Here is a 14,257-nt window from a genome sequence, read left to right as displayed (position 1 = left end):
CGTGCACAGGTACAGCTGCCCATGCAGCTTCTACATGATACCACAGTTCATCAAGAGTAGTGACTGGCGTATTGTGACGAGTCAGATGCTCGGCCACCATTTACCAGACATTTTCAATTGGTGAGAGATCTGGAAAATGTGCTGGCCAGGGCAGCAGTCGAACATTTTCTGTGTCCAGAAAAGGCCGGTACAGGACCATCAGTATGCAGTCACGTATTATCCTGCTGGAATGTAGGGTTTCGCAGGGATTGAATGAAGGGTAGAGCCACGGGTCATAACACATCTGAAATATAACGTCCACTGTTCAAAGTGCTGTCAATGTGAATTAGAGGTGACCGAGACCTGTAACCAATGGCACCCCATACCATTACACTGGATGATACACCAGTATGGTGATGATGAATACACGCTTCCAATGTGCGTTCACTGCGATGTCGCTAAACACGGATGTGACCATCATGATGCTGTAAACAGAACCTGGATTCATCAAAAAAAAAAATGACGTTTTGCCATTCGTGCACCCAGGTTCATCGTTGAGTACACCATCGCAGGCGCTCCTGTCTGTGATGCAGCGTCAATGGTAACTGCAGCCATGGTCTCTGAACTGGTAATCCATGCTGCTGCAAACGTCGTTGAACTGTTCGTGCAGATGGTTGTTGATTTGCAAACGTCCCCACTCAGGGATCGATACGTGGCTGTATGATCCATTACAGCCATGCGGATAATATGCCTGTGATCTTGACTGCTAGTGATACAAGGCCATTGGGATCCACCAGAGCATTCTGTATTACCCACCTCAACCCACTGATTCCATATTCTGCCAACAGTCATTGGATCTCGACCAGCGTGAGCAGCAATGTCGTGATACGATAAACCGCAATCGTGATAGACTACAATCCGACATTTATCAAAGTCAGAAATCTGATGGTATGCATTTCTCCTCCTTAAACAAGGCATCACAACAACATTTCACCAGGCAATGCTGGTCAACTACTGTTTACGTATGAGAAATCGGTTGGAAACTTTCCTCATGTCAGTACGTTGTAGGTGTCGCCACTGGCGCCAACCTTGTGTAAATGCTCTGAAAAGCTAATCATTTGCATATCACAGCATCTTCTTCCTATCAGTTAAATTTTGCATGTGTAGCACGTCATTTTCATGGTGTAGCAATTTTAATGGCCAGTAGTGTAGATAAATCCCAGGTTGGTTCTCAAGTCCCATCTCAACAGCATGATGTGCAAACACTTTGGAAAATGATGTGACATTTGACCATGTGGTGTACACTAGATTCAGACAGAAGAAGTACATTGAATTTTGCCTGGAAGGGGGGGGGGGCTGACATTAGCTTTAAGATGCCTTTGAGAGTGGTGACCCCTTTATAATAACAGTCAATGTACAGGAGTTATGGCTGGTCTGTAAGTTGGAGAACTACGGTACCAGTCCCAATCCAACAATGTCTGGAATGGATGGATGGATGTAACACATGTTTACAAAAAGAGAAGATGTCCTAAGGTTTCTTGCGGACTGTTGAAACCTTGTGCTAACTTGATGTGATTACCCATAAGTTATCTTTGTAATAAATCTTTTAATCAAGTCATATTTAGTAATAGAATTATATATGCTGTAGTAATACCCATCTATAAAACCACAGATAAGCAAACTGCTTTTAATTACAGATCTGTGTCACTCCTAGTCTTTTCAAACACATCCAGTCAGGAATTGATTTAAAATGGAGTCAAAACAGATAAACAGATCAAGAAACTTAATTCAGTATGTTTCTCCCCTAGAAGCACCTCTAATCATGCATAGGAATATTGTGTAAAGTAGATATCAGCACATCTTGCAAAAGCCTTTTCAAAAACTTGCAATTATTTCACTCCTTCCCAATAAATTTACTCCTTAATGATTTTTAAACAAGAATGGAAAATCCAGGATGGAATAATGACAGTATTATGAAAAGGATAGACTGTCACTCACCATATAACAGAGATTCTGACTCACAGACAGCCATGACAAAAAAGACTGCTAAACAATAAGCTTTCAGCCAAAATGCCTTCTTCTGAGCTAGACAACATACACAAACACACATTCTTGCAAACTCAACCCACACACACACTTGACCACTGTCTCTGGCTGCCGAGGCCAACCAGAGATGGTGGTCATGTGTGTGTGAGTTGTTTTTGCATGAATGTGTATATGTTGTTGTATATGTTGTCTGATTCAGTAAAAGCCTTCTGGCCAAAAGCTTACTTGTTTAGAAGTCATTTTGTTGTGCCTGTCTGCAGCTCAACATCTCTGCTAAATGGTGAGTAAAATCTATCCCTTTCATAATATTGTTCTTAATTGTTTTTGTTGTAGCAAACATAAGTTTTAGTTGAACTGTGATGTACACAAACACCATAAAAAATATAAAAAGAATTGTCATGTACACTGTACCTCCAGGACTAGGACTTAGAGTGAAGATGTGTACTCTGGTACAAAGTTTTTCTGAAAGAATGATAATCTCAGGTAGTGCAGTAGAGGAAGTGTGTAAAACTCACACAATTTTCACATAAGGTAAGTATTAACCAGTTATTGCCTTTCATTTTTCATTGTGATATGCGATAAGTATAAATGTTTGTGATACACATGTTTGTAAGTAGTCAATAATGTAGCAAAGCTCTTCAGTAAAAAATATTTTCCAGGAAAATGGCATCTGGGTACATCACCTGGTCACCATCCTATAGATAAAGGTTTTCAGGCCTATCTCGGAATTCCATACAGTATTGACATGGGCTGTACTGATCCACCAGGGGCAAATTTACCAGCCTGTCCTCCCTGCCCCCATGGTAAATGAAGTGTTAAGTTTATTGAGTCTATGTTTAAAGTATTAACCATTTATAGTCTAGTATCTTGTGATATGCAATATGTTCCTTCCTCCCTATGTTCCTGCATCCTTCCCCCCCCCCCCCTCCCTCCCTCTCTGTCTGTCTCTCTCTCTCTCTCTCTTTCGCTCTCTCTCTCTCTCTCTCTCTCTCTCTCTCTCTCTCTCTCACACACACACACACACACACACACACACACACACACACACACACCACTGACTGGACTCTAACTGGTGCAATCAATGTTAGCATATGTACTGGGTCTGAAATGTTAAACACTGTGCAACACAATTAAAGGACTGACACTGTATAAACACAGATGTGGTAACCATCAATGATGTATCCGTGGCTCGACAGGCTAAAATGATGGTGAAATATTTGTCTCTGCCTGTGTGAGAGTCATGAAATGTATAAGTGTAAGGGTCATGGACTCTGTGACATATGGAAGTTTGGGTTGGTCCTGGAGATGCACTCGGATGACTGAAGTGGTTAAGGCGACTGCTTGATAAGCAGAAAATCCAGGTTTCAGTCCTGGTCTGACACAAATTTTCATCTGTCACAAACAGATGATATCAATGTCAATTCCATTTCATAATACTCGTATTTACCACACCTGTAATCATTAGAATAGTATATTTTCCTTCAGATATGCATTTATGCATTGTAATGTATAGATACAGACACTGTATAAACACAGACATTGTAACCATCAATTACCTAATTAGTTAGTAGTTAGTTATGTGTTCCATAGATCATCTGAATAATTCTTTTATAAAAAATGATGTCAAATGAGTCAGTTTACAGGATAAATATACTTGTTATGTTAATATTAAGCGACAAATTACTTTTTAGTCTCACTCATATGATTACACTTACAAACTTACTTTTTGTTTTTACTTGCTATCAGTCTTTTTAATACAAAGGTGTTGTCCAGGAGAAATGATTTATGCTAAATTTAAAACTTGCTTTGCCATATGTTTTTATTTTATGTTATTGGGTAAATTAGCGAACATTTAACTTGCTGCATATTGAACTCTTTTCTGAGCCACTGACAGCTGTAACAATGGAAAACAAAGATCATTTTTTCCTCTAGTGTTGTAGATATGGACATCACTTCATTTGTTACTCTCACTAGCAATTATATTAAGAGCAAAAATATTAAATTAATTATTTGAGCAGCTCAATATTATGCTTCTTCCAGTTCAAATTTTTATCAGTATGTGCACCTAAAAATATAGAGTATTTTTCCCTGTTTACTGAGTCCTATTCAAGTGCTACATTAATTGTCAACTTACCTAGATTTGTTTACAAAACTGTTTTCTCATATTTTAGGGTGAGTCCATTTTTAAGGAACCACTTAATAATTTCCTTAAAATATCATTATCAAACTCTTCTATGTCTCCTCTCCAATGGAATAATTGTGACTCTGTTATTGTCTGAAAAAGTACTCATTTTGCTTGATGACTGCCTTCATGATTTCTACCCAGTAACCAAAATATTTTCTCCTTTCAACTTTGTCTGAAGTATTTAGCACAACTTTTTGCATTCTGTCAGTTAAGTATGATTCAAAAGAAATTTGTGTAAAAGCATCAGTGCCATAAGACTCAAGTTTTTTGTAGAGAGTAAGTGATCTATGCAGTCAAATACTTCATATTCCTAGAAAGAAAATGGTACTGGTAGCAGTTGTGTTCCAAATAACTGTTCCTGTAAACCCATTTGGTTATATGTAATTTAATGTATTATCTGCATTAAAAAGGTAAGAGAGAGAGGTATGAACGCATTGTCTCCTTTTATTTATTAATTTGTTTTGACTGATGAAAATCTGTTTCTACTCTTATAAGTAACTTGTTGTTTTATTTTTTACTTAGAAAATATGGTCTTCAACAAGGAGAATGATTGTCACATTTCATGTGATGAAGAATTGGCTCTTCCTTTGTATGTAAATAAAACAATAATACAGCAGCCTGCACAGTTAAGGCATCTCTCAGAAATGTATGCCAAATTTGCAGAAGAATTTATGTCAGAAAGGTAGCACTCTCCAAATCACATTATTTCTTCTGTAAATACTTATTTAATGGTATATATGAATGAGCTATGAGATTACTTGACTTTGAGGCATCACCTTGTATAGATGAACTTCAGACTGTTCTGTTAGATTAATATCTAGACTGTAATTGTAACATTTTGCTGTTACTGTCCCCAGACTATCCATGGCATCTGAATCATCATTATGTGTTTATGAGCATCACTTTAGAGTTCTCACAGTGACTAGGTTCTGGCCAAAGATGATGCTGTAGTATCATCCTGTCAGGTATAACACCATAATTGATCCCTAGGATAAAAACAAGAAAAAATGTTTCAATGAATGTATGTCATACAATGTGCTGATAGTAAGATACAAGCATTGCACTAAAATGAAATATGGTGACGTATTTGTTGCTCATACTGCTATAGTACTCCACATGTTGAATAAAACAAATGTGTCTTGCTATATCAATAACATGTGGTACAGAACAGTTATACATAGGCATGATTAGGCTACTAGCTGACTGTGTGTGAAACATGAGGTGTTATTCAAAACAAAAACAAGGTGATGTGGATTTCATGTATGGTAGTTCAAATAACAATTGGCTATAAGTAGCAAGCATTCTGCACAGAGAGTGACTGTTTTTCAAGACACCTGCAGCAGTTCCACTGGAAGGTAAGCCTCCATCAGTTTGCTGCACTTTATGTGTCATATATGAGTATGATGATGCTCCAGTGCACTTCAGTTTGGATGTGTACCAGTTTCTGGACAAAACTTCCACAAGAAAATGAATCTGACACTGAGGTGCAGTACATTCTAAAGTCAAATATCCTTGCCTTTATCCAGTGAAAACTTGGTTTCATTATTATTTTATGTATTTGTTTCTGAATTTCACTTTAGTACGTATCCTCTGCAGCTGAAGTGGATTCTGAGTTACAGAGCAGTTAACTAGAAACTGAGGTCTTGGAAAGATGCAATGATGAATTATTCAGTAGTCTCAGAACTTTGCAACTACTCCCTTTGTCAGAGAAGTTCCAGGACAAGTCTTTTTAAAATAGAAAACTGCACTTACAGAGTAAAGATCCTAGTAGTCCCCTTGGCTATCTATAGACAGTTTCTAGCATTCCTGCAGGTCTTGGAAGCAAGAAGGGAAATTTTCAACTGTTATGCTTATAAGCTCATTTGTCACAGCCCATTGGACATCTGTGATATCTTGATGAAGCTTTCCTTTCAGTTGCCTTTTCACTTGCTGAAACAAGAAAAAAATCACAAGGTGAATATGGTGGATTTGGGATGGCCATAACAGAATGTCTGGCCAGATACTCAGTAAGAGATAAAGCAGTATGGGGTCTTGCATTGTCATGCAATAAGAACCAGTCCTGAGAATGCCACAAATCAGGGCAGCAATGTTGAATTGCTTGTTGCAAACGTTTGAAGACCTCAGTGTAAAAAGTTTGGTTCAGTGTTTCATATTGAGGAATGTACTCATGGTGAAATAATCCTTTACTGTCAAAAATTTGATCAACATTGTCTTTGATCTCAAATGTTTTCATTTGACTTCTTTTGATGTAGGTGATCGAGGACTCTGACATTCAACACTTTGATGCTTTATTTGAGTGCTGTAGCACTAGCACCAACTTTCATCCCCAGCAATAATCTTTGACAGAAATGTGGGATCATGTCTGGCTCTGTCAAGTAGTTCAGCAGAAATTCTTCATCATTCCTCTTTCTGTTCATATGTTAGTGTGTGAGGGACAAGTTTTGCATTAAGTCTCTATTTCCCTAAATCTTCACATAAAATGTTATGACACACATCATGATTCAAATTAAGTTAATTTGATATTGCATGCACAGTTACATGATGGTCTTCATGCAGCAACTGACTAACATGCTCCACGTTTTCGTTGCTATGTACTGTAGATGGTTGAGCCACTGTGGGATCATATTTTGCTGAAACCCTGCCTTCACAAAACCTTTTGTGCCACTTGTAACATGGATTCTTAAATGTGCCTTTCCTGCATATGCTTACTTAATCATTGTCCACATTTCACTAGGTGTTTCCTCAAAATTACTGCAGAACTTAATGTTCTTTCTTTGCTCACAATCAGCATCTACTGTGTCATGTAACTAATGTGCCAAGAACCCAAACATGTGTTGTTAAGTGTTGCCATGCTACCTAGTGAGTTTGCACAGAAACATGACCAAGGTTATCTCAAGTATACACACATACCAGGTGACATAAAAACAACATTGTTCTTTTTTGGCATTGAAAACTCATAAATAAAAGAACCTATCGTGGAAATTTTCTGGCACATCCTGGTTGTATGTACCTTAGTACCAAGACTTTGTGAAACACATGTACATATGAAATTTTTTGTCCTAGGAAAATGGAGTTCTCAGTTTTTTGTTTAGTTTTTCTCAGTATACATAAGTTAGGTCTGGACCTTGTTCCACAGTCATGGTTGTTTTCAGGATGGTAATTTTAAAATGAGGCAACTACAGTTATGCTTGTGTATAAGAAAGGCTTGATTTGAGTAATGTGCTGCTCCATAGAGCATGGATACTCTGGGCACCCCTCAGCATGCTCTCAGGCAGGCATGGCTAATATAAGCTATGAACCAAGTGATTCTGTTGCAGTACATGCACTATCTGCAAGCACAGACTGCTTGTCCAATTGTGCCTGTGTGCACTCAGTAGCCTATGTTCACTCCTGGCAGCCTAACTGCCCATGTGTCAGCTGTGTGACCACCTGTTCCCATGAGCACCCAGCTGTCTGCTGGCAGGGACATGAACTGGAACAGTGTACTGTAACCATTTTAGAATGCACTGATGCTTTCTACTGATGACTACACTAACAAGAATGAGAAATAGATAGAACTAAAAAAATTGATTAAGAAGCAGTATGGAAGAACCAGACTAAATGCACAGAAATTTTTGCAACAACTATGTGATCTAGAACATCTTCTAGTAAGACTGCCTATTGGGAGAATGTGGAACTATTGTGTAATATGCTGCAGTAAATAATTCTCTTCTGTGCATCACCTCATATAAATGACAACCATGTGGCAGTTACAGGAGCCTGATAGTACATTGATCCATATATGTTCTAAATGAGAAATGAAACAATGGGAAGCCCAAAATGGAATAACAACAATATGAAAAGATAGATTGCTACTCACCACATAGATGAGGCATTGAATCACAGACAGGCACAATGAATAAGGTTGCTAAACATTTATGCTTTAGGAGAATAAGTCCTTCTTCCAAAAGAGGAAACATACACACATTCACACAAGAAGAACTCACTCAAACATGCACACTTGGTTACTGCCTCCAGGTGTTGGGGCCTGACTGCAGACTGTGACTGCAACTGCGACTGCAACTGTGACTGTGTCTGACATGAGCAGCAGTCTGGTGGAGTGTGTGGTGGGGGGTAAGGAGGAGGCATGGGACAGGAATGGTGAGGGATAGCAGGGTAGGGGTGTGGCAAGATGTTGTGTTGCCTGTGGGAGCGTGAAGGGAAGAGGTAGGTATGGAATTGGCTGCTAGACACAGAGATGGGAAGCTGTGCTGGGGGGGGGGGGGCAGGGAGGGGGGAGAGGAGAGAAGTAGTGAAGGAGAATAGACTAGTAGGTGTTGTAGATATAGAAGAGCATTTAGTGCAGAAATGAGACCAATATAGTGGATAGATAAGTGGTGGACAAGAACTACTGAAGGTTGAGGCCATGGGGGTTTTGAGAATGAAGGATGGCACAGGCTGTGAAGCACTCATAGGAGTGATGTGCACTGTGTTGGGGAGCATTTTCAGCAATGGTGTGGTGCAGCTGTTTTTTGGCCACAGTTTGGCAGTGGCCATTCATGTAGAAAGGCAGCTTCTTTGTTGTCATGCCCACACAGAAAGCAGCACAGTAGTTGCAGCTTAGCTTGTAGATCACATTGTTACTTTGAAATGTAGCACTTCCTTTGATGGGATAGGAATGCCTATGACAGGACTGGCATAGGTGGTGGTGGGAGGATGTATGGGGCAGGTCTTGCATTTAGGTCTGTTGCAGAGATGTGAGACATGAGCCAAGAGATTTGGAGCATCTGTGCCATAGGGATGAATAGGGGTATTGTGAATCTTTGAAGGGAAGAAGAATAGTCCAGGGGAGAGTAGGGAGGATAGTGGCACTGTAATGGAAAATGTGATTTTGTTTCTACAGTCTTGGATGGTACTGAGTTATGAGATAAGTGCTCCTTTGTGGAAGATTTTAGGTAGAATATCAAAGCCAAATCCTTGGCATATTTGGAGAGGGACTGGTCGTCAATACAGATGCAACAACCTTGGGTAGTTAGGTCTTATGTAAGGGTCCTTCTGGTATGAAATGGCTGGCAGCTATTGAAATGGGGGTGGTGTTGGTGGTTGCAAGGTTTGGTGCAGACAGAGGTACTGATATAGTCGTCCGCTCATCTTTGGCTAGTAATCAAAATATTCTCAGTCCCATGTTTGAAGCCTGCCACTGCTTAAATTTGAAATAAAAACAATCAGCAGCTGTTTCATACTGGCAATGGCCTTGTCAAAGAGTATGGAGGAGTGGAAGAGTGGAAGAGAGTCAGTGCACTCTCTTGCCCTTGGGGTGGGAAACTGCCCCTAAATGTGGAAGACTCAACAATGATCAATAGCATGAGAATGCAGAAGGCCTTGGAAATCCCTGCATTGAAGACATGTAATGTGTATTCACAGGAGATGTGACCTATAATTGAAAAAGTGTAATGATCATCTCTTCATTGGCAAAAGATTCTGGATTAGTCCTCCATTCAGATCTCTGGGAGGGGACTGCCAAGGGGGAGGTGGCCTTGAAAAGGTCAAATAGCCAATGAAAGGATAACATTCTACAAGTTGAGTCATGGAATGTCAGAAGTCTGAATGTGATGGGGAAGGTAGAAAGTCTGAAAAGGGAAATGCAAAGGCACAGTCTAGGTTTAGTGGGGGTCACTGATGTGAAATGGAAAGAAGACAAGGATATCTGGTTAGATGAGGACTGATTAATACCAACAGCAGCAGAAAAAGTTATAATGGGAGTACAATTTGTTATGAACAGGAAGGTAGGCCAGAGAGAGAGTTACTGTGAACAGTTCAGCGACATGGTTGTTCTTATCAGAATCAACAGCAAGTCAACACCAACAACAATAGTTCAGGTATACATGCTGACACTGCAAGCAGAACGAAGAGACAGAGAAAGTATATGAGGCTATAACAGGAAATTCAGTACATAAAAGGAGATGGAACCTAACAGTCATGGAGGATTGGAATGCGGTTGTATGGGAAGGAGTAGATGAAAGGGTTGTGGGAGGGTATAAGCTTGGTAGTAGAAATGAGAGAAGAGAAAGGCTAATTGAGTTCTGCAGTAAATTTCAGCCAGTAATACCGAATATTCAGATCAGAATTACAAGAGGAGGTGATATGCTTGGAAAAGGCTGGGAGATACGGGAAGATTCCAGTTAGATTACACGGTCACATAGAGATTCCAAAATCATATACTGGATTGTAAGGCATACTCAGGAGCAGATATGGACTCAGACCACAATTTTGTAATGATTAAAAGTAGGCTGAAGTTTAAGAGATTAGTCACAAAATATCAATGAGCAAAGAAGTGGGATACAGAAATACTAAGAAATGAAGAGTTATGTTGGAAGTTCTCTGAGACTATAGATACTGCAATAATGAATAGCTCTGTAGGCAGTTAAAGAGGACAAAAAGGGTAATCATAAATTTTAGAGAGAAAAATGTAGGTAAAAGGTAGGTAACTGCAAGGAAACAATAGGTAGTGGAAGAAATATTTCAAATGATCAATGAAAGACAGAAGTACAAAGGTGTTCCATGAGATTCAAGAATACAGAAACACAAATCACTTAAGAATGAAATAAATAGGAAGTACAGGCAAGCTAAGGTGAAAATGTGCACACACATGTGAAGAAATCGAAAAAGAAATTATGGTCTGAAGGACTGACTTAGCATATAAAAAGTCAAAACAACCTTTTGTGAAATTAAAAGATATGGTGGTTAACACTAAGAGTGCATGTGAATTCCTGTTAAGTGTAGAGCAGAGAGCAGATAGGTAGAAAGAGTACACTGAAGGCCTTTGTGAGGAGGAAGATCTGTCTGATGATGTGGTAGAAGAAGAAATACGAGTCAATATAAAAAAGATATGGAATTTAGTATTAGAATCAGAATTTAAAAGAGCTTTGGAAGAATTAAGATCAAATAAGGCCAAAGGGATAGATAATATTCCATCAGAGTTTCTAAAATTATTGTAGGAAAGTGGAAACAAAATGACTGTTCACATTGGTGTGCAGAATGTATGAGTCTGACTTTCAGAAAAATGTCATCCACACAATTCCAAAAACTGCAAGAGCTGACCAGTCTGAGAATTATCACACAATCAGATTAATAGCTCATGCATCCAGGTTGCTGATATTCAGAAGAATGGAAAATAAAATTGAGGATCTGTTATATGACAAACAGTTTGGTTTTAGAAAAGGCAAAGACACCAGAGAGGTAGTTGTGACATTGTGTTTGATAATGGAAGCAAGACTGAAGAAAAATCAAGACACATTCATAGGATCTGTCGACCTGGAAAAAGTGTTCAATACTGTAAAATGGTGCAAGATGTTCAAAATTCTGAGAAAAATAGGGGTAAGCCATAGGAAAAGATGCATCATATATAATATATACAAGAACCAAGAGGGAACAGTAAGAGTGGGTGGCCAAGAATGAAGTGCTTGAACTGGAAAGGATGTAAGACAGGGATGTAGTTTTTTGCACCTACTGTTCAATTTATTCATCAAAGTAGCAATGACAGAAATAAAAGAAAGATACAAGAGCAGGATTAAAATTCAAACTGAAAGGATATCAATCATAAGGTTCACTGATGACAGTGCTATCCTCAGTGAAGGTGAAGAAGAATTACAGGAAATGTTGAACAGAATGAACATTTTAATAGGTAGAGAACATGGATTCAGAGTAAATCAACGCAAGATGAAAGCAATGAGAAATAGCAGAAATGAGAAGTCAAGGAATTCCGCTATCTAGGCAGCAAAATAACCCATTACAGATAGAGCAAAAAGGAAATAAGCAGACTAGCACTGGCAAAATGGGTATTCCAGGCCAAGAGAAGTCAGCTAGAACCAAACGTAGGCCTCAGTTTGGGGATGAAATATCTGAGAGCACAGCATTGTATGTATGGTAGTGAAACATAGACTGTGTGGAAACCAGAAAGTAGAGAATCAAAGAATATGAGATGTAGTGCTACAGAAGAATGTTGAAGATTAGGTGGACTGATAAGGTAAGGAACGAGTAATTTCTCTGGATAATCGGCGAGGGAAGGAGTATACGAAAAACACTGAGTAGAGGTTAAAAGCTGTAGGGGAAGACAGAGATTAGAAGACATCCAGCAAATAATTGAGGATGTAGGTAGCTTAGATGGTTGCCACAGGAGAGGAATTCACGCTGGGCACATCACGCTAGTCAGAAGACTGATGACTCAAAAAAATTCTGCTTTTCAAACATAAATTAGCTTAGAAACATACATTTGTCTTGTCGTATTCTATATAATTTATAATTTGATCTAGGGTTTAGTGACTAATGGACTTTTAAAATTCACTAGAGAAGGAAGGAAGAACATTGCTTAACGTCCCATCACCAACAAGTACGGGGAATGAAATTAGAGTTTCATATCACAATCATATTGAAATCAGTGTATGTGGTTTACAAGAAAGTATATTTTACACTTTTGTACTGAAGGTATCATACACCTACATCTGACAGACATATTTTTTGGGATCCTAAGATAATTATAAGAGACTAATGGAGTCCATCATAGAAAATGATAGTAAAAATAAAATTGATTTCCTACCTGATTGTTTTCTTTGCCAGTTGAGCAGCTAAGTCAGTAGATTTCAGTTCTAACAAAATTTTCTCCTTTAAATTAACAATAAGCCAAGAAAAATGTAGAAAAGGCAATATGTCTGTAATTGAAATTTATGAGACAAGAAATAAAGCAAAAAAGTGTGTCTCTTGTTAATCATTCAATGCAAGAAATTTTAGACTGTTGGTGCAACTGTGATCCTTTCTTACTTTAAATTTGTAAAATGAGCAGAGTGTATATTTTCATTTATTTAATATCATGTGTATAAATGTTTATTATTTCATGTTTCTCAAGGGAGACCGATGAATGTCCTACATAATCTTTCTCTCATTTCAGGAAGGAGCCTTTCTTCATGTACGTTGCATTGTCACACATACATGTACCATTGGCCCATGGCCCTATATTTGAAAATATTACTGGAAAAGGCATATTTGCTGATACCTTGTTTGAGATGGATTGGCTCATTGGAAAAATTGTGAGAACAGCTATGAGATATAGTAAAAATAACTTGATTTGGATTCTGAGTAAGTCCTCCAACCCAAACAACAAAATGAAATTGTCTTTGAGATTAATTCTTCAGACTCATGGAAAGGTTTCTAGTTTTATGACCAGCAATTTAAGAGAATGCCTATGGGGAGGATTATTGATCCCTATTCTAGCAATAAGCCTGAGTCTGTGGAGAAGCCAAACTCCACATTACAACCAGTTCCCCAGAACAACTCTGCTGACTTTGAGAGACATGTGTAATTGGGAAGAAATGGTGTCTACTTGTGACATGAAAAAATGGAGGGGGGGGGGGGGGGGGTGGAAGTTCAACACTGACTACTGTAAATAACGTAGCCGATAGTTGCACAATTACATTTCACAGTTCTTTACTTTCATTGTTCACAACCCCCCAATATTACACAATTATATGGCCTGTTTGCTATTGGGAAATGTTGATAAGCTTCATTAATAGATTGCAGGCAAACATCAGCATATTGCTACCATAGTTTGTTGTTGAACATCTGTGAGCAGTAAAAACCTAACCACACATTTCACAGTGCTTGCAGAATAATAAGGTATGTGTGACGCTATTACTCAAATAAATTGAACAGACATTGTCATTACTTGATCTAACATGTGGCCTGTTTGTGTCACACATTTTCCACTGTTAAGTTGATGCATTGTTGTTACTTGAAACAGTACATAATTCCCCTCTAAAAATTGGCCATGCACTGACTGTCTCAGGACCAAAAATCAGTCCATTATATATCCTCTCAAAACAGCACTGAAACTATACATTGTTTGATGTTTAAGTTACAGAAATTACAATTAAAACATAGCTCATTCAATTAACTGAATACATAAAAAAAACTTATTTTTAACATTTTCTTCTACCACAAAGGTCTGGCAAAATTATTTGTTTAAATAATGAAATTAACAGATATAGTTATACAAACAATACTTTTGACAAACAT

The 14,257-nt window shown here is 38.4% G+C and overlaps 1 protein-coding gene across 4 annotated transcripts in view; it reads left to right on the top strand.

Moving 5' to 3' along the window:
• LOC126457716 (arylsulfatase G-like) overlaps window positions 1–14,257 on the top strand; it is a 125,269-nt gene that overhangs the window by 55,421 nt on the left and 55,591 nt on the right. For all 4 annotated transcript variants that reach the window (XR_007585513.1, XM_050094252.1, XM_050094251.1 and 1 more), the window contains exons 4-6: window positions 2,685–2,828; window positions 4,733–4,892; window positions 13,134–13,321. Coding sequence is in view for 3 of the 4 variants with exons in the window: in XM_050094252.1 (XP_049950209.1) it covers window positions 2,685–2,828; window positions 4,733–4,892; window positions 13,134–13,321 (492 nt within the window). In the remaining variant the exon portion in view is untranslated. The remainder of the gene's footprint in view (window positions 1–2,684; window positions 2,829–4,732; window positions 4,893–13,133; window positions 13,322–14,257) is intronic.

This window comes from Schistocerca serialis, chromosome 2 (assembly GCF_023864345.2).
Source record: "Schistocerca serialis cubense isolate TAMUIC-IGC-003099 chromosome 2, iqSchSeri2.2, whole genome shotgun sequence".
Taxonomy (NCBI): Eukaryota; Metazoa; Arthropoda; class Insecta; order Orthoptera; family Acrididae; genus Schistocerca; species Schistocerca serialis.
This window is presented reverse-complemented; position numbering and strand designations above follow the sequence as displayed.